A 20,822-nucleotide genomic window follows, 5' to 3' on the forward strand; every position below is an offset into this window, starting at 1 on the left:
AAGCATAGTGGTGGGAGTAGGGATGGAGAGGAAGACAGGGATGGAGAGGAAGCTAAAATAGTCAAAGAATGAGATGGTGATCAGATGACTTTAAAATAATATCCTTTTAAAGGTAATAAAAATGAGCTAGTAGTACTTTTGTGGGAGAGGAACCAAGATGGCAGAGTAGAAGGATGTGCTCTCACTCCCTCTTCTGAGAACACCAGAATCACAACTAGCTGCTGGACAATCATCGACAGGAAGACACTGGAACTCACCAAAACAGATACCCCACATCCAAAGACAAAGGAGAAGCCACAATGAGACGGTAGGAGGGGCGCAGTCATAGTAAATCAAATCCCATAACTGCTGGGTGGGTGACTCACAGACTGGAGAACACTTACACCACAGAAGTCCACCCATTGGAGTGACGGTTCTGAGCCCCACATCAGGCTTCCCAACCTGGGGGTCCGGCAACGGGAGGAGTAATTCCTCGAGAATCAGATGTTGAAGCCTAGTGGGATTTGATTGCAGGACTTCAACAGGACTGAGGGAAACAGAGACTCCACTCTTGGAGGGCACACACAAAGTAGTGTGCACATCGGGGCCCAGAGGAAGGAGCAGTGACTCCAGGGGAGACTGAACCAGACCTACCTGCTAGTGTTGGAGGGTCTCCTGCAGAGGTGGGGGGTGGCTGTGGCTCACTGTGGGGACAAGGACACTGGTAGCAGAGGTTCTGGGAAGTACTCCTTGGCATGAGCCCTCCCAGAGTCTGTCATTAGCCCCACCAAAGACCCCAGGTAGGCTCCAGTGTTGGGTCGCCTCAGGCCAAACAACCAACAGGGAGGGAACCCAGCCCCACACATCAACAGTCAAGTGGATTAAAGTTTTACTGAGCTCTGCCCACCAGAGCAACAGTCAGCTCTACCCATCACCAGTCCCTCCCCTCAGGAAACTTACACAAGCCTCTTAGATAGCCTCATCCACCAGAGGGCAGACCCCAGAGGCAAGAAGAACTACAATCCTGCAGCCTGTGGAACAAAACCCACATTCACAGAAAGATAAACAAGATGAAAAGGCAGAGGGCTATGTACCAGATGAAGGAACAAGATAAAGCCCCAGAAAAACAACTAAATGAAGTGGAGATAGGCAACCTTCCAGAAAAAGAATTCAGAATAATGATAGTGAAGATGATCCAGGACCTCAGAAAAAGAATGGAGGCAAAGATGGAGAAGATTCAAGATATGTTTAACACAGACCTAGAAGAATTAAAGAACAAACAAACAGAGATGAACAATACAATAACTGAAATGAAAACTACACTAGAAGGAATCAACAGCAGAATAACTGAGGCAGAAGAATGGATAAGTGACCTGGAAGACAGAATGGTGGCATTCACTGCTGTGGAACAGAATAAAGAAAAAAGAATGAAAAGAAATGAAGACAGCCTAAGAGACCTCTGGGACAACATTAAATGCAACAACATTTGCATTATAGGGTTCCCAGAAGGAGAAGAGAGAGAGAAAGGACCAGAGAAAATATTTGAAGAGATTATAGTCAAAAACTTCCCTAACATGGGAAAGGAAATAGCTACCCAAGTCCAGGAAGCGCAGAGAGTCCCATACAGGATAAATCCAAGAAGAAACATGCTGAGACACATAGTAATCAAACTGGCAAAAATTAAAGACAAAGAAAAATTATTGAAAGCAGCAAGGGAAAAGCAACAAATAACATACAAGGGAACTCCCATAAGGTTAACAGCTGATTTCTCGGCAGAAACTCTACAAGCCAGAAGGGAGTGGCATGTACTTAAAGTGATGAAAGGGAAGAACCTACAACCAAGATTACTCTACCCAGCAAGGATCTCATTCAGATTCAATAGAGAAATCAAAAGCTTGACAGACAAGCAAACGCTAAGGGAATTCAGCACCACCAAACCAGCTCTACAACAAATGCTAAAGGAACTTCTCTAAGTGGGAAACACAAGAGAAGAAAAGGACCTATAAAAACAAACACAAAACAATTAAGAAAATGGTCATAGGAACATACATATTGATAATTACCTTAAACATGAATGGATTAAATGCTCCAACCAAAAGACACAGGCTTGCTGAATGGATACAAAAACAAGACCCATATATATGCTGTCTACAAGAGACCCACTTCAGACCTAGGGACACATACAGACTGAAAGTGAGGGGATGGAAAAAGATATTCCATGCAAATGGAAATCAAAAGAAAGCTGGAGTAGCAATACTCATATCAGATAAAACAGACTTTCAAATAAAGAATGTTACAAGAGACAAGGAAGGACAGTACATAATGATCAAGAGATAAATCCAAGAAGAAGATGTAACAATTATACATTTTTATGCACCCAACATAGGAGCACCTCAATGCATAAGGCAACCGCTAACAGCTATAAAAGAGGAAATCGACAGGAACACAATAATAGTGGGGGACTTTAACACCTCACTTACACCAATGGACAGATCATCCAAAATGAAAATAAATAAGGAAACAGAAGATTTAAATGACACAACAGACCAGATAGATTTAATTGATATTTATAGGACATTCGATCCAAAAACAGCAGATTACACTTTCTTCTCAAGTGCGCACGGAACATTCTCCAGGATAGATCACGTCTTGAGTCAAAAATCAAGCCTCAGTAAATTTAAGAAAACTGAAATCATATCAAGCATCTTTTCTGGCCACAACGCTATGAGATTAGAAATGAATTACAGGGGAAAAAACGTTAAAAACACAAACACATGGAGGCTAAACACTACGTTACTAAATAACCAAGAGATCACTGAAGAAATCAAAGAGGAAATCAAAAAATACCTAGAGACAAATGACAATGAAAACACAACGATCCAAAACCAAAACCTATGGGATGCAGCAAAAGCAATTCTAAGAGGTAAGTTTATAGTTATACAAGCCTACCTCAAGAAACAAGAAAAATCTCAAATAAACAGTCTAACCTTACACCTAAAGGAACTAGAGAAAGAAGAACAAACAAAACCCAAACTTAGCAGAAGGAAAGAAATCATAAAGATCAGAGCAGAAATAAATGAAATAGAAACAAAGAAAACAATAGCAAAGATCAATAAAACTAAAAGCTGGTTCTTTGAGAAGATAAACAAAATTGATAAACCATTAGCCAGGCTCATCAAGAAAAAGAGGGAGAGGACTCAAATCAATAAAATTAGAAATGAAAAAGGAGAAGTTACAACAGACACCACAGAAATACAAAGCATCCTAAGAGACTACTACAAGCAACTCTATGCCAATAAAATGTACAACCTGGAAGAAATGGACAAATTCTTAGAAACGTATAACCTTCCAAGACTGAACCAGGAAGAAACAGAAAATATGAACAGACGAATCACAAGTAAAGAAATTGAAACTGTGATTAAAAATCTTCCAACAAACAAAAGTCCAGGACCAGATGGCTTCACAGGCAAACTGTATCAAACATTTAGAGAAGAACTAACACCCATCCTTCTCAAACTCTTCCAAAAATTTGCAGAGGAAGGAACACTCCCAAACTTATTCTATGAGGCCACCATCACGCTGATACCAAAACCAGACAAAGACAGTACAATAAAAGAAATTTACAGACCAATATCACTGATGAATATAGATGCAAAAATCCTCAACAAAATACTAGCAAACAGAATCCAACAACACATTAAAAGGATCATACACCATGATCAAGTGGGATTTATCCCAGGGATGCAAGGATTCTTCAACATACGCAAATCAATCAATGTGATACACCATATTAACAAATTGAAGAATAAAAACCATATGATCATCTCAATAGATGCAGAAAAAGCTTTGGACAAAATTCAACATCCATTTATGATAAAAACTCTCCAGAAAGTGGGCATAGAGGGAACCTACCTCAACGTAATAAAAGCCATATATGACAAACCCACAGCAAACATCATTCTCAATGGTGAAAAACTGAAAGCATTTCCTCTAAGATTAGGAACAAGACAAGGATGTCCACTCTCACCACTATTATTCAACATAGTTTTGGAAGTCCTAGCCACAGCAATCAGAGAAGAAAAAGAAATAAAAAGAATACAAATTGGAAAAGAAGACGTAAAACTGTCACTGTTTGCATATGACATGATAGTATACATAGAGAATCCTAAAAATGCCACCAGAAAACTACTAGAGCTAATCAATGAATTTGGTAAAGTTGCAGGATACAAAATTAATGCACAGAAATCTCTTGCATTCCTATACACTAATGATGAAAAATCTGAAAGAGAAATTAAGGAAACAGTCCCATTTACCATTGCAACAGAAAGTATAAAATACCTAGGAATGAACCTACCTAGGGAGACAAAAGACCTCTATGCAGAAAACTGTAAGACACTGATGAAAGAAATTAAAGATGATACCAACAGATGGAGAGATATACCATGTTCTTGGATTGGACGAATCAATATTGTGAAAATGACTATACTACCCAAAGCAATCTACAGATTCAATGCAATCCCTGTCAAATTACCAATGGCATTTTTTATGGAAGTAGAACAAAAAATCTTAAAATTTGTATGGAGACACAAAAGACCCTGAATAGCCAAAGCAGTCTTGAGGCAAAAAAACGGAGCTGGAGGAATCAGACTCCCTGACTTCAGACTATACTACAAAGCTACAGTAATCAAGACAATATGGTACTGGCACAGAAACAGAAACATAGAGCAATGGAAGAAGACAGAAACCCTAGAGATAAACCCACGCATCTATGGTTAACTAATCTATGACAAAGGAGGCAAGGATATACAATGGAGAAAAGACAGTCTCTTCAATAAGTGGTGCTGGGAAAACTGAACAGCTACAGGTAAAAGAATGAAATTAGAACACTCCTGAACACCATACACAAAAATAAACTCAAAATGGATTCGAGACCTAAATGTAAGACCAGACACTATAAAACTCTTAGAGGGAAACATAGGAAGAACATTCTTTGACATAAATCACAGCAAGATCTTTTTTGATCCACCTCCTACAGTAATGGAAATAAAAACAAAAATAAACAAATGGGACCTAATGAAACTTTAAAGCTTTTGCACAGCAGAGGAAACCATAAACCAGACGATAAGACCACCCTCAGAATGGGAGAAAATATTTGCAAACGAATCAACGGACAAAGGATCAATCTCCAAAATATATAAATAGCTCATGCAGCTCAACATTAAAGAAACAAACTACCCAATCCAAAAATGGGCAGAAGACCTAAATAGACAGTTCTCCAAAGAAGACATACAGATGGCCAAGAAGTGCATGAAAAGTTGCTCAACATGACTAATTATTAGAGAAATGCAAATCAAAACTACAGTGAGGTATCACCGCACACCAATTAGAATGGGCATCATCAGAAAATCTACAAACAACAAATGCTGGAGAGGGTGTGGAGAAAAGGGAACCCCCTTGCACTGTTGGTGGGAATGTAAACTGATATAGCCACTGTGGAGAACAGTATGGAGGTTCTTTAAAAAACTAAGAATAGAATTACCATATGATCCAGCAATCCCACTACTGGGCATATACCCAGAGAAAACCATAATTCAAAAAGACACATGCACCCCAATGTTCACTGCAGCACTATTTACAAGAGCCAGGTCATGGAAGCAACCTAAATACCCATCAACAGTCGAATGGATAAAGAAGATGTGGTACATATATACAGTGGAATATTACTCAGCCATATGAACCGGTTTGCAGGGCAGAAGTTGAGACACAGATGTAGAGATCAAATGTATGGACACCAAGGGGGGAAAGCCGCGGGGGGGTGCAGATGGTGGTGTGCTGAATTGGGCGATTGGGATTGACATGTACACACTGATGTGTATAAAATTGATGACTAATAAGAACCTGCTGTATAAAAAAAATAAAATTAAATTTAAAAAAAGAGTACTGTCGTGATGGTTTGGTTCACTGCATTTATCAGAAAATTTCTACTTTAAAAAATGTGACTTTTATTGATTTTTGAATGTCAGATTTATTAAACACACAACTTACAAGTAAAGAGTGAGTAGGATGTATCTAGATTTACACTTTCTACAGAACTTTCTATGATTATCTGTGCTGACCGAAATGGCAGTCACTAGCCATATGTGGTGCTATTGAGCACATGAAATGTGGCTAATGTGACTGAGGAATTAAATTTTAATTTTATTTCATTTTAAGTAATTTAAATTTAAATTTAAGTAGCCATGTGTGGCTAGTGGCAACTGTACAATGAAAGGAACTGAAAAATTCAGTCAACTGATCTTATTTTTACAATTCCAGCTAACTTGATAGATTGAATTGGAGTTGATTATTCTTCTGTGACACTGAGCTCCTGTTCTAACCTGCTATAAATACTAACCTGTGTCCTTACCTTTATTATGTCATCAAGTTCTGAAAGGGTCAGCTGAGGCATTGTCAGTGAGTCAGAAGACATCCTCAGAGACGCGTTCACCCCTGCCATCTGTTCCCTCACTCTGTCATGCTGTTTCTGCATGAGGAAGAGCAAGGGAGAGAGGAAGAAAAGGTCGCTTTAGATAAAGGAGGCATCAGGGAGAGTGCTGTCAGCTTGCTGCCACTGCACTCTGACAGATCCAGGTTCCTATCCCAGATCCACCAATGAATTGCTGTGCCACTCTGGGTAATTTGACCCGGCCCAGGCTCAGCTTTCTCATTTATAAAATGGAGATAATGAAAGTAAGCACCTCAGGAGCTTCAAAGAACTTAGTTATGATTATTACTTACAGTGCCACCACATCAAAGAGAGTTGACACTCCAGAGAGGGCCCTTGCCTCTTTCTCCATAAATGTGAAATGGGGCTAGGGATACAGCATTGAACAGGCTCTGTATTTGCAGTAATTGAAAATTGAATTAATTCCAAAAAGCATTTATCGTGTGCTAACTTTGGGCCAGGCACAAATAGCTCATTTGGACAGGAATAAAGTATATACAAAAGAATCTTAATGTCCTTTTAAAAATTTTAAATGGCCCTATTATCAAAGCATAAAATTGTGATCTCGCTTCCTCCTACTCTGAGCTCTTTATGTTAGATGCTCAGATGTTCTGAGGAGGGAAATTGCCCAAGTGTGGTTATATCTTTTTTCCTTCTTTTTTTTTCAGTTTTTTTATTGAAGTATAGTTGATATACAATGTTGTACCAATCTCTGCTGTACAGCAAAGTGACTCAGTTATACACATGTATACATTCTTTTTTTAAATATTCTTTTCCATTATGGTTTATCACAGGATATTGAATATAGTTCCCTGTGCTATACATCAGGACCTTGTTGTTTATCCATTCTAAATGTAATAGTTTGCATCTACCAACCCCAAACTCCCAGTCCATCCTCCTCCCTCCCCCACTCCCCCTTGGCAATCACAAGTCTGTTCTCCGTGTCTATGTGTCTGTTTCTGTTTTGTAGACAGGTTCATTTGTGCCATGTTTTAGATTCCACATATAAGTGATATCATGTGGTATTTGTCTTTCTCTTTCTGACTTAGTATGATAATCTCTAGGTCCATCCATGTTGCTGCAAATGGCATTATTTCATTCTTTTTCATGGCTGAGTAGTATTCCATTGTATATATGTACCACATCTTCTTCATCCATTCATCTGTCGATGGACATTTAGGTTGTTTCTATGTTTTGGCTATTGTGAATAGTGCTGCTATGAACATACGGGTGCATGTATCTTTTTGAATTATAGTTTTGTCTGGGTATATTCCCAGAAGTGGGATCGCTGGATCATACAGTAATTCTATTTTTAGTTTTCTGAGGAACCTCCATACTGTTTTCCATAGTGGCTGTAACAACTTATTTTCCCACCAACAGTGTAGGAGGGTTCCCTTTTCTGCACACCCTCTCCAGCATTTATTTGTAGACTTTTTCTTTTTTAAATTTTTTAAAATTAATTTAATTTATTTTTGGCTGCATTGGGTCTTTGTTGCTGCACGCAGGCTTTCTCTAGTTGCAGCGAGCAGGGATACTCTTCGTTGTGGTGCGCGGGCTTCACATTGCTGTGGTTTCCCTTGTTGCGGAGCACAGGCTCTAGGCACGTGGGCTCTGTAGTTGCTCTAGGGTGTGTGGGTTTGTTGCTGCACGCAGGCTTTCTCTAGTTGCAGCAAGCAGGGATACTCTTCATTGTGGTGCGCGGGCTTCTCATTGCTGTGGTTTCCCTTGTTGCGGAGCACAGGCTCTAGGCACGTGGGCTCTGTAGTTGCTCTAGGGTGTGCGGGCTTGTTGTGGCACTTGGGCTGTTGTGGCACTGTAGGCTCAGTAGTTGTGGCACACGGGCTTAGATGCTTTGCGGCATGTGGGATCTTCCTGGACCAGGGATCGAACCTGTGCCCCCTGCATTGGCAGGCGGATTCTTAACCACTGAACCACCAGGGAAGTCCCTTTTATATGTAGACTTTTTAATGATGGCCATTCTGACCAGTGTGAGGTGGTATCTCATTGTAGTTTTGATTTGCATTTCTCTAATAATTAGTAACGTTGAGCATTTTTTCATGTGCCTACTGGCCATCTGTTTGCCTTCTTTGGAGAAATGTCTATTAAGGTCTTCTGCCCATTTTTCGATTGGGTTGTTCCAAGTGTGGATATATTTTTTGATGAATGCTTTAATTTATACTTTGACTTTGGGGTTCTAGAGGCAGGGATCTTATGATTTTGACGAAATATTGTAGAGCTTCAGAGATTGAAAGCAACACAGAATGAAACTTTAACATGGAAAAAGTAAAAGACCCATTTTATAATCTGAGTAAAAAATGAGCTGGTTACTTTAGAAATGGTAATTTAAATTAGAGTTGAAATTTTTGTTATGGTATAATCTAGGATATCACAGAAATAATTATAAAAGCCTATACTTGAATGACATACTTTAAAACTTTCTAAGTTCATCTTAATGTCTTTTCTCACTCCCTGGACTCTTTTCTGATTTAGTGGAAAAGAAGAATGAAACCCATCTTCTCCAAGTACCTTGCTACAGGGAAAGGCATAGGTCTAGGGACAGAAAAGTATCTCATTTGAACATCCTCTTAAAGCAAGAACATTAAAAAAAATCAATTTCCCCTCAAAATCCATCAAGCTTAATACAATGCGACTATCTGGGGTTAATTGTTCTTGTCTTCACAAGGAGAGGTAGTTAATACAGCTCTACACAAAAGCAATATTTTAAAGTATGTAAGGAAGGGAGGTCAAAAAGATTGGTATTATCTAGCTGTCTCAGAGCAGTTTTCCTGTTATAGAGTTTGAGATATGACCCCTTCCAGAAGCACTTCTATCTGAGTTGCCTTAATGGAACACAGCTAACACCCTGAAGTAACAACCAAACTTCAAAGCCATTTGTGAACAGCACTGCCTGATAAGCTCATTGGCAGTAGTTGGAAAATGATATGCTTCAAATTAAAGGGTTTCTGTCATTTACCAGATATAGCATTAGACAGAAATGAATAAAATTAGCTTTGAAACAAAGATATTCCCACAGAAAGATGGACAATTTGAACAAAAGAAAGTTTAGAAACTAATAATTAGTGAAAACGACAATAATTAGCACTATTTAGCATGCTTCAGTATCCATTTCATGTATGCAAAAAATAAAACAAAGTTTCCGGACACTTAAAAAGAGATAGAAACAGTCTTGGGAAGGTGGAGCTTTGGAGTTTATGAGAATCCCTAAACAGACAGAATCTCATTTTCTTTTTTCTTTTTTTTTTATTTTTGAATTTTATTAATTTTTTTATACAGCAGGTTCTTATTAGTCATCAATTTTATACACATCAGTGTATACATGTCAGTCTCAATCACCCAATTCATCACACACACCCTACCCGCGGCTTTCCCCCCTTGGTGTCCATACCTTTGTTCTCTACATCTGTGTCTCAATTTCTGCCCTGCAAACTGGTTCATCCGTATCATTTCTCTAGGTTCCACATATATGCGTTAATATATGATGCTTTTCTCTTTCTGACTTACTTCACTCTGTATGACAGTCTCTAGATCCATCCACGTCTCAACAAATGACCCAATTTCGTTCCTTTTTATGGCTGAGTAATATTCCATTGTATATATGTACCACATCTTCTTTATCCATTCATCTGTCGATGGGCATTTAGGCTGCTTCCATGACCTGGCTATTGTAAATAGTGCTGCAGTGAACACTGGGGTGCATGTGTCTTTTTGAATTGTGGTTTTCTCTGGGTATATGCCCAGTAGTGGGATTGCTGGATAATATGGTAATTCTATTTTTAGTTTTTTAAGGAACCTCCATACTGTTCTCCATAGTGGCTGTATCAGTTTACATTCCCACCAACAGTGCAAGAGGGTTCCCTTTTCTCCACACCCTCTCCAGCATTTGTTGTTGGTAGATTTTCTGATGATGTCCATTCTAGCTGGTGTGCGGTGATACCTCATTGTACTTTTGATTTGCATTTCTCTAATAACTAGTGATGTTGAGCAGCTTTTCATGTGCTTCTTGGCCATCTGTATGTCTTCTTTGGAGAAATGTCTATTTAGGTCTTCTGCCCACTTTTGGATTGGGTTGTTTGTTTCTTTAATATTGAGCTGCATGAGCTGTTTATATACTTTGGAGATTAATCCTTTGTCCGTTGATTCGTTTGCAAATATTTTCTCCCATTCTGAGGGTTGTCTTTTCATCTTGTTTATGGTTTCCTCTGCTGTGCAAAAGCTTTGAAGTTTCATTAGGTTCCATTTGTTTATTTTTGTTTTTATTTCCATTACTGTAGGAGGTGGATCAAAAAAGATCTTGCTGTGATTTATGTCAAAGAGTGTTCTTCCTATGTTTTCCTCTAAGAGTTTTACAGTGTCTGGTCTTACATTTAGGTCTTGTATCCATTTTGAGTTTATTTTTGTGTATGGTGTTCAGGAGTGTTCTAATTTCATTCTTTTACATGTAGCTGTCCAGTTTTCCCAGCACCACTTATTGAAGAGACTGTCTTTTCTCCATTATGTATCCTTGCCTCCTTTGTCATAGATGAGTTGACCATAGGTGTGTGGGTTTATCTCTGGGCTTTCTATCTTGTTCCATTGCTCTATGTTTCTCTTTTTGTGCCAGTACCATATTGTCTTGATTACTGTATATCTGTAGTAATAGTCTGAAGTCAGGAAGTCTGATTCCTCCAGCTCTGTTTTTTTCCCTCAAGACTGCTTTGGCTATTCGGGGTCTTTTGTGTCTCCATACAAATTTTAAGATGATTTATTCTAGTTCCGTAAAAAATGCCATTGGTAATTTGATCGGGATTGCATTGAACCTGTAGCTTGCTTTGGGTAGTATAGTCATTTTCACAATGTTGATTCGTCCAATCCAAGAACATGGTATATCTCTCCCTGTGTTTATATCATGTTTAATTTCTTTCATCAGTATCTTATAGTTTTCTGCATAGAGGTCTTTTGTCTCCCTAGGTAGGTTTATTCCTAGGTATTTTATTCTTTTTGTTGTAATGGTAAATGGGAGTATTTCCTTAATTTCTCTTTCAGATTTTTCATCATTAGTGTGTAGGAATGTAAGAGATTAATTCACTTTTATTTAGGAAATTTTACAATGACTTACTAAGTGATAGTGATGACTGAAAATCAGGGCAGAGAACCTAATTTAAGTTGGGTTTGCTGACAATAAACATAGCTAAAGTAATGAGTTTGCTCACAGTTGCTTCCTATTTTTGACATTGCTTTTTCACTCTAACCTTTATAAATATGTCCAAAGAGGCAGGTGTCTTCCTATCAGAAGATGACCATTCTTGTTGATGAGTGTGTGCATCACTTGGCGCAGAACTGTGAGTATCACCAGTTCTAAGTCCGGCAGTATGGGCATGCACAAATTCTGGCCCCGTAGGGTGACTGCTTTGGCAAGCTCTGGCCAAGCCTGGGAATTTTTCTCACCTCTTTGTAATTGTATGACCTTAGCTTGAATTAGACTCCCTATCTCTGCAGCTGCTGACCAGCTAGGCTGTAAGATCTGCTTATCAGGTCCTTCCAAAAATTATACATATCTTTACAGGAACATGGTTCCGGTTGCTTTGGGATTTTTACTGCTCTCAGTATAAAAAAAGTTAGGCACAGGAATCATGCCTTGTTTACTCAGTTGCAAGAGCAATACATCCAACACAGGTGGACACAAGCACCAGGAACAACTGCATTCTTATCAATGCACAAGCTCGACAACTACAACGGTTTCAACTTGATTTTAGGTGTGCACACTTATATTAGCAAATTATTGTGCCAAAAAATGTACAGATAATTTTCAAAATAAAGATTTAAATGTACCAATATTTTCAAAAACTGTTTACCAACTGTCCCTTCTTGGGATAACTTCATGTTGTAGCCTGAAATGCATTTACAGTTAGAGTGTCCACTGTACCTTGTGATCCCGCTGCCTGGCTGCTGTGGCTCTGTTCATGTCTTCGGCATCCCTGATATGGTCAAGGGCCAGGTCAAGTGACTCCTGGAGGTCTGACAACTTAGCATTATAGTCGTCCAGCTGCTCCAGGACCACAGGAAACAGAGAGTGAGTATCGTTGTATTGCCGCTGCCAACTCTCAGCCTGGCTCAGCACTGGGAAGAAAGGTACATAGAAACTCAGTCTGGGCTTCTCCCTTCTCCTCCCATCCCATCCCATCCCACACTTAGAAAGATGCAAATTCATCAGGTTATGTCTTCTTTAGCAATAGCGATTGAAGCTGTTGTTCACAAAAACAGCCCCATCTTTGATATCTGAAGTTTTAAATACTATTTTGTAGGGTTTGGGAGCCCCTGGACCACCATCAGCTAAAATGGGAGTTGATTAGTTTTCCCATGAAGATTATGCTTTAAGTAGAAATGATGTCATTAAACTAGGTTTATTATTACCGAGATTATTAATAATTTGACCATACAAAGGAAACTTGGATATACTACAGTCTTACTATTAGAGACAACCCCAGTTGTTTTGTCTGTTACTGGCAAATGATGTTCACAACCATTCATTTTCTGTATTCTCTCCAGGCAGCTGTTTTTACTTAGCTCCTTTAGGTCAAACCTAAATCATTATCTTGGAAAGAAGATTAAATGGCAATGATATATTCTTAAACTTTGCATATATCTTAATTCTCTGATCAAAGTTACACACATTGACTATGTGCCTTAATTCTATTTTTTTCTCCAGGGACTATCAGTCTGTCTTATTGAGGTTTTCTATTTACTTTCATCACCATGAGCAGAAGATAAAAAGTTCATGGCTGAGTAGAGAAAGTGGTTGAAAATGCATTCAGTAGGCGGAAGGCAGCTAAGTGGGAGATTTACTTGGTTCCATTTCCCCAGAACAGTCGTGTTAAATCCCAAAATAGGCAAGGAGTGTAAAAGCATCTGGCTGTGACATCAGAGTTCCAGCCTTCCTGACTGCTGGCCTCATCCTGACTCAGAAATGGGCCTGAGATTCTTCTTTATTTCTTACTGTTTCTAAGACCTTGTAAGTTTGCTATCACAATAGGCCTTTATGTCAAGAATGTTCCTCTTCTAGAATATTCACAGTAAGTTTTAACAAAAGTTGATAGTGAAAATTGTAGGAAAATGATCTAATGTAGGCGTTCTTAACCCTTTCTGTATCATGGGCCCCTTTACAATCTGGTGAAGCCTTCAGATCCCTTCTTATGTGTTTTAAAATGCACAAGATAAAATACATAGAATTAAAAAGACCAGTATATTAAAAAAATTGGTAATATAATAATATATGTGCTTCTTTATTAATGCATTAACTAACAAGATTTAGAGGTGAGACCAATAACTGCTAAAACTTTGAATTACTGATGAATTTAATGTTGTGAGATAACAGTAACAACTAAAATATGATATGCAAACCTGAAGCTTCTTTTGTTGATTGTGTAGATTAAAATGGACACAAATTCTTTGTAACTCTTCCCATCAAGAGCGGAGTCTTTTTCCTCACCCTTGAATCTGGACAGTCTTGACCAACAGAATGAAGATGACATTTCTGAGTTCCAAGGCCAGGCCTCAAGAGACCCTGCCCTTTCCACTCTTGCCCTCCTGGAAGGCTTCTGCCATATGAACAAGCCTCAGCTAGCTTCCTTGAGGATAAAACCCCACATGGAGGGAGAGGCCCAGCCATTCCAACTAAGACCCCAGACATGTGAGTGAGCTCGACCATGTCACATGGAGCAGAGATGAGCTATCTAGGTTGAGTCCAGCCCACATTACCAACCTATGAAATCACAAGCAAATAAATCGTTATTGTTTTAAATGAATATGTTTGGGGTGGATTGTGAGATACTAATTTATAACTGATACAGTGACCAAGTTATAGATTCACTAATACTACTGTGGTTTGTTACCTACATTAATCATTAAAGGAAATGTTCAATTTCCACTGAAGGCTCAAAGTCATTAAAAAGTCATTCATGGACATCAGAAGATGAATGTTGCTGGGCTTGTAGCTTTACTGTCTTCTCAATGAGACTTCTTATTGTAGTTCTGGTAATTGGTTCCCCTTAGCTTTCCTTCCCTTGTTTTTCACCAACTGCTAAGTTCCTATTTCTTCTCCTCAGGAGTCAAATTTTGGAGATTCCTTGTGGAATCTCAGCTGTTTCTCAAAAGCTCAAGGTTGGGCCTGGATCTAAAAATCCTGGTCATATAGTCAAGTTGTCCTGAATGACTCCCTGAGGCCACGTATAAACTCTAAATAACTGAATATTGGGAATTGGTTGCTTTGACCAAATGTTGCCCTGTGACTGGGTGTCCTCTCCTGGACCCACAAAGGAAGCAGACACGTGCTGGGCTCTAGAAGTCGAATACACCTACATTCATAGGCTTCGTCTGCCTCCTCATCCACAAGTTCCCGTTGGGTGAGGAACGGTTGACGGCGTCGGATCTCCTCAAGCATCTTCTGGGCCAACACCAGCTTCTCAGAGATTTCCTCAGGGCTAAGTTCCTGATCTTCCCCATAATAGAGCATCTTGTTGTTGATCTCTGAAAGGAAGGACACGGTGAGAGAAGACAGTAGGGAGACATGACTGGGCATTTGACAGCGATGTCACTGAAAACACAGACAGTGAGGACAAAGGGAAGGGCTGATCCCAAAATGGAAAGAGAGACTCAGCAAAGACAGCATGCTGATGTTCATGCTGTGAATGTGTTGGCATCAGAGTTCATCATATATTCCAGGGACAGGTTAAACCCAAGGAAATCACTCTTCTTTGCTTTTCATTTGGTGTCTTCAGAACAGGAATGGAATTAATACAAAGCCTGCCCTGATTTCAGCTGAATCTGATTTCTATTCTGATTCAAAACCGTTAATATTTAAGACACACAAATCTGGGGTCTTTGACCAACCTTTTATATAAAATATATAATATGGAGAAAATGTTCTGAGGTATCTCCTGTCACATGCAGTAGGCATTGGAGATATTAAATGCAATTTAGCCAAGGATTTTACCCAAGCTCTAAGCCAAAATAAGTGTATATTGATGGTTGTTTAAACAAGTCTTTCAGATTGTTGTACAGACTAGATACAATATAGAGGTTTGCTATAGTATGATGTGAGTTTTTGCTCATTAATATATACATTTTTTTTGCAATTGCTATTTGCCTTCTGTGGTATGACTGCTTGTCAAGATTGTGCTGTTTTGACTTTGGGTCGTTCTCACCCCACATCTGTAAGTAGGACAGAGAATTTCAGAACCACAGGGACTGCTGAGGCTCAGAGGAATAATATGAGTTGTCTGAATACTGGCGGGGCTGAGCAGGCCTCTGGCTCCCTCTTCCTACTACATATGATCAGATGATAGTTATGTAATTGCCACCTTGTCCTATGGCAGCTCCAGGAGGAAGCATTTTATCTTCCTGGCATAAATGAAATTGTCTGTCTTTGGTTTACTATGATCTATGTGGTTGGCCAGACAAGATGGGTAAACAACACTGGTCTCACATAAATCATACCAGGATAAGGGCTTGTATTTTATATGGTAATAGCTTGAAGGTCACCAGTAGTTACTTTAGAGGTGGTTTGGAGATGGTTGGCAATAAGGAATGACACACTATCGGTGTTGTGAAGCATCCCTGAACTCTGAAGAGAGGGAGATAAATGGGAGAAGAGGTTTTCAGTGTTGTAAATATTACTGAGAAAGTTTTAGGGAAACCAAGGTATGTTAAAAAAAAGAAAAAAGAAACTTACGAAGGGATTAAATATTTACTTTTCAAGTAAAGTCTAAAATATTAACTCCTGAAATAAACTAAACATAGATACTTTTCCTCAGATCTAGCACTTGCAATGCTGAATTTCTTGGCATTTTGATGCAGATATTTACAATATGGCTTATTTTATTTTAGCCACATCTGGTCTAGATTAGAAAAAGAAATACAGACAATAATATTTTTGCCTTTGGTCTTTAAGACTGTTCATATATTATTTTAAAAAAGGTAAGGAGCTTCCCTGGTGGCGCAGTGGTTGAGAGTCCACCTGCCGATGCAGGGGACACAGGTTCGTGCCCCGGTCCGGGAAGATTCCACATGCCGCGGAGCGGCTGGGCCCGTGAGCCATGGCCGCTGAGCCTGCGTGTCCAGAGCCTGTGCTCCGCAACGGGAGAGGCCGCAACAGTGAGAGGCCCACGTACCGCAGAAAAAAAAAAAGGTAAAAACTGATGGAAATTATTGTTTCCTCTTTACATTTCTTTTGTATTTTTTCCTTCTTTCCTATGCCCTAAGGGTCAAATAAGAGGACTTAGATTCTTTCCAAATGAAACAACTTAGAATCAAAATTTGAGTTACAACAGGAAAGGTGACATTTTTTTCTCAATGGCTTAATAAGATGCTGGCTTTATTTGCTGCCTAGAGGGACATTTATTTCTTAATTAGATGAGATCAGCTAATCTAGGTTTAATCTTACTTTTTGAATAAATCAACAGTAACTCTAAAATATTATAGGAAAAGAGTATTTTATTGGTAGATGCAAAAGCATGAAATAGTGAGGATGGGAGCAGGGGATGTTTGAAATGCATACCATTTGTTTCTATTACATATTATGGGCACCAAAGGAAATATAGCAAAAGATTAATCTTGGCTCCATACATCCCTTTTCCTGGAATATGTTCTCTACACCTCAGTATAAAGATATGAATCTTCCACTGTGGGTCCCTTTACTGTCCTTGTGCCCTTGAGATGCACCTGGAGTTGTCATCCAGCTCTTAATATATAGGATAATAAAAACTATGGAAACACACAAATACTGTATCTTAGCAGACTGTAACCCAAGGAAATTCTCTTTATCTTAGAACAAACACAATCGCCTGTTTTCTGTCGGTAAATTGAAGGCTGGCTTTCAGTGTGCTATTAAGATAGTCTTCAAAATGCAGCCTGCACTTGTGAGAAGTTAGAACACAAATAAGTAAACCCTCAAGAAGAAAGGTAAAGTCTGCCACAATTTTATGCTTTAGGGCAAAGAAATCTTCCACACCCACTCTTGGCTTTTCTTCTGGATTGGGGACCAGAGCATGCGGCCTGCCTGGTCCTTGGGAAAGCATTATAGAGACAGTTTAGGACGATTTGGATTAGTGGACAGTTTACTGCCACTCTAAAGGCAGTGTTTTCACTGCAAATTATTGAGAAAAATGTGACTCCTACTCAACTCTTGCATTTTACAGACAACACAGCATGTAATTTCCTCTACCAGAAAGGTATTTTGGCATTCCATTTCTGTGAAATGCCTGGAAAGGGAATGATTTTCTACATTTATTTTTTATTTTTTTTGCCTCGCCTTGCTGAGTCCTAACCACTGGACTGCCAGGGAATTCCCTCTACCCTGTGCATTTATTATTGAAAATAGACAGATAGTAAGCAGAGATGAGTGCTCAGAAGTCTCAGGTAAACGAACTTGAAAGAAGATCTTACATGAGTTTAAACCTATAACGCTCTAACAACAGGTCCTGGCACACAATAAACACTAACAGTAGCCACTATTTTTATTGTTGTTAATAACATGAAAGATTCCTTGATATGAAGCTAAACCAGAAAAGAATATATTTACCTTGGATTTTATCCCTCACATCGTGGGCTTGCTCTGCAAGCTGAGTTGCGTGGTTAATGGTATCCATGCTTTCCTTCTGAGCCAACTGGCTCTTTCTTGTGACTTGACTTTCCTATAAATAATCCGCAAATACCAGATTAAATTTGCAAGAAGGAAAGGTTGTGTATGTGCATGTGGGGGTGGGTGGGCATAATGTATTCCATAAACATAAATTTCCCTAACATGTGAAAGTTCTAGAATATAGAACATGGTCTCACAAATCATGCATGAAGACGGATGTGATGACCCGCGTTAGAATTATAGATGCTATTCCTAAGCCATCAATCACAGTTCAACCCAAACCAACCATCTTATATATGTAATTTACCCTTTGGATTTTTATTGTATCTCAAGATGCCAGACTAGGGAATTACCCATGTCTGCTGATCAGTTTGACATTGTGCTGAAATGATTAAAGGTTCAAAGGAAAACTTGTTGAGAAAGCAGGCAGATGTCAAAATGCTCCATGCATTCAGTGGCTTCTGGGTGGTCCAGCCACTGCTGCGACTGCATCACCACAGAGATTTAAAGGATTATGCTCACTGTGCTAAATGCTACTTTCAGTGCTGCCTTCCAAATTCCCATCAACGTTGATGGCACTTGTGCACAAATAACTACTCAAGCAGCTTTGGCTCAGGGTGAATGAAGTTCTTCCCCGAGAAGCCGTTTTCATTCTTTCAACTCTGTTTCACAGAGCTCCCACGTAGGATTTGTCAAAATGAAATCCCAGCTCAAATGTGGCTCCTGAATAAAGGATGTGTGGGTGTGCATGTGTATGTGTGTATTTCTGTGTGTATAAGGTCAGAAGTTGATCTAAAAAATGGTTCAAGGCCAGGACACAGGCCTGTATGCACAGCATGGGGACGTGTACTTCCTTTTGGCATCAGAAAGACTGACTCATGGGTATATTTGAGAGGAGGGAGAGTTCTTCAGTCTGGCATTTGGTGAAGTGCCCACTTGCCTCGTCCAGTGTCTTTTTGGCTCAGCTCTGTGACAAAGGGCTGCAGTACCTGACTGGACTGCAGGGTGATCTGTTACACAGAGTTCTTGGCTGGTAGACACCCCCCAGGACAGGAGAGTGGCTATTTCAAATTTCTCTCCTTTCATCCACTGTTCCAGCCGGAGGATTAGGCCATGATTTTACCTGGAATGTTTTTACACTTCCCAAGCATAACACACGCAAGTGGCTCTTCATCAAGGAAGAGAATGCAGACATGGTATCCTAGCAGACACATGCCCCAGGAGCTTTTCATCGGGCATTTTATCTGAAATCTCCTCCACACAAAGCTCCCTGCGCAGCAAGACTGCGGCCATGAGCCCCTTCCCTAAAGCATGGGCTCTCTGAATGGACATCGAAATCTTGAGTCACGATGTTCTTTCCCCCAATTCCAGTCTCCCTCTTATCCTGTTCTAATGCTTTCCAGAGACACAAAAATCTGTGGCCACTTTAAAATTAGATGATACAGAAAATAAGATGAATCTATTCTTGATGTCACCTCTCCCCGCCTTTAAAAAATAGGGACACAGACATATAAAACATTAAAAAAATTTTAACAAGTTGATTTTTGGTCCAGTTTAAATTGAGTTATACTTAAAAAACACAACATGCATATTTTTGACTTTGGCTTCATCCTTCAGGGGAAAAGATTTATTGTTATTACTGTGTCCATTTAATTGATTTCTTGATATGGAAACTTTGAATTATTGAAGTAATGAAAGACAGCTGGTGGATGTCAGAGCTCTAAGACAACCTCTTCTGACAAACACCAGAGGGCGCTTAGATATATGTATTTAATAAAAGACTGTGGCAAAGAGGAACATGTTACTTTAAATTGCAAAATTACTGGATATAATATATAGTGACGCCTTATTTGAAAGTTTTACTTTTTTCTTTAACTTTGATTATGGAAGGAAAATAATGATATGGGCACATGGTAAAACAGGTGCACCCTGCTTTAAGAAAAACTGAAATTAAAAAATTAGCTTTCAACTATAAGCCTGTTGACGTTTAGCATTACAAATGGATTAATCATTTACTCACCTCAACAGTGAATTCTCCTTGTACATATGTGATGTAAAAAGTGGCCAGAATTTTATTTATTATACAGTGCATAAAGTATAGTGCACCTAGAATACTATTAAATTGAAGATGATAATATCTAGGATGGCCATATACTTTATTGTTTAAACTGGGACACTTTTGAGAGTGAAAGGGGAACTTTTAATAATCACTCTGGGAGACAAGCATAAACAGGGGCAGTGCTGGACAAAATGGTAGTAGGAATATTGGCGTGCCATTTCAGAATCTGTACAGTGATATCTAATTTGGGTTTAACTGTCTCCTAAACATTGACTTCCAAATACCTTTCCAGCCTTGATCTCTTCTCTTGAGCTACAGACTCAAATCTCTGGCATCCACAGAGAGCTCACCCTTAAAAGGTCCAGAGAAATCCATTCTGAATTTTTAGTCTTGGCCATCTATTTCTCCAAGTCAGAGCTTACATCCTTGCAACTCTTCATATCCAATTGGTCACTGAATCATTTTTATTCCACTTGTCATTCTGGCCTCTCTTCCTGGTCCCCACCCCACAGTCTCACTTTACCACTGCTCACTGCAAATTATTTTCCAATGAAGACAAGGCAGCAATTGACCACTCTTGTTTGGACTACTGCGGCAGTCTACTGACGGGTGTCCCTGTCTTCAGAGTCTTAAACCTACCATCTCCACTTCAGAGGAATGTTTCT

The 20,822-nt window shown here is 39.3% G+C and overlaps 1 protein-coding gene across 1 annotated transcript in view; it reads right to left on the bottom strand.

The window, feature by feature from the left end:
* The window catches only part of LAMA4 (laminin subunit alpha 4), a 140,788-nt gene that overhangs the window by 50,252 nt on the left and 69,714 nt on the right, over positions 1 to 20,822 (bottom strand). Inside the window, exons 9-12 of the mRNA XM_079716722.1 lie at positions 18,039 to 18,150; positions 14,819 to 14,986; positions 12,387 to 12,580; positions 6,386 to 6,502 (exon numbers count right to left, since the gene is read on the bottom strand). Coding sequence (XP_079572848.1) covers positions 6,386 to 6,502; positions 12,387 to 12,580; positions 14,819 to 14,986; positions 18,039 to 18,150 — 591 coding nt within the window. The remainder of the gene's footprint in view (positions 1 to 6,385; positions 6,503 to 12,386; positions 12,581 to 14,818; positions 14,987 to 18,038; positions 18,151 to 20,822) is intronic.

The sequence above is a fragment of the Hyperoodon ampullatus genome (assembly GCF_949752795.1).
Source record: "Hyperoodon ampullatus genome assembly, chromosome: 12".
Classification (NCBI taxonomy): domain Eukaryota; kingdom Metazoa; phylum Chordata; class Mammalia; order Artiodactyla; family Ziphiidae; genus Hyperoodon; species Hyperoodon ampullatus.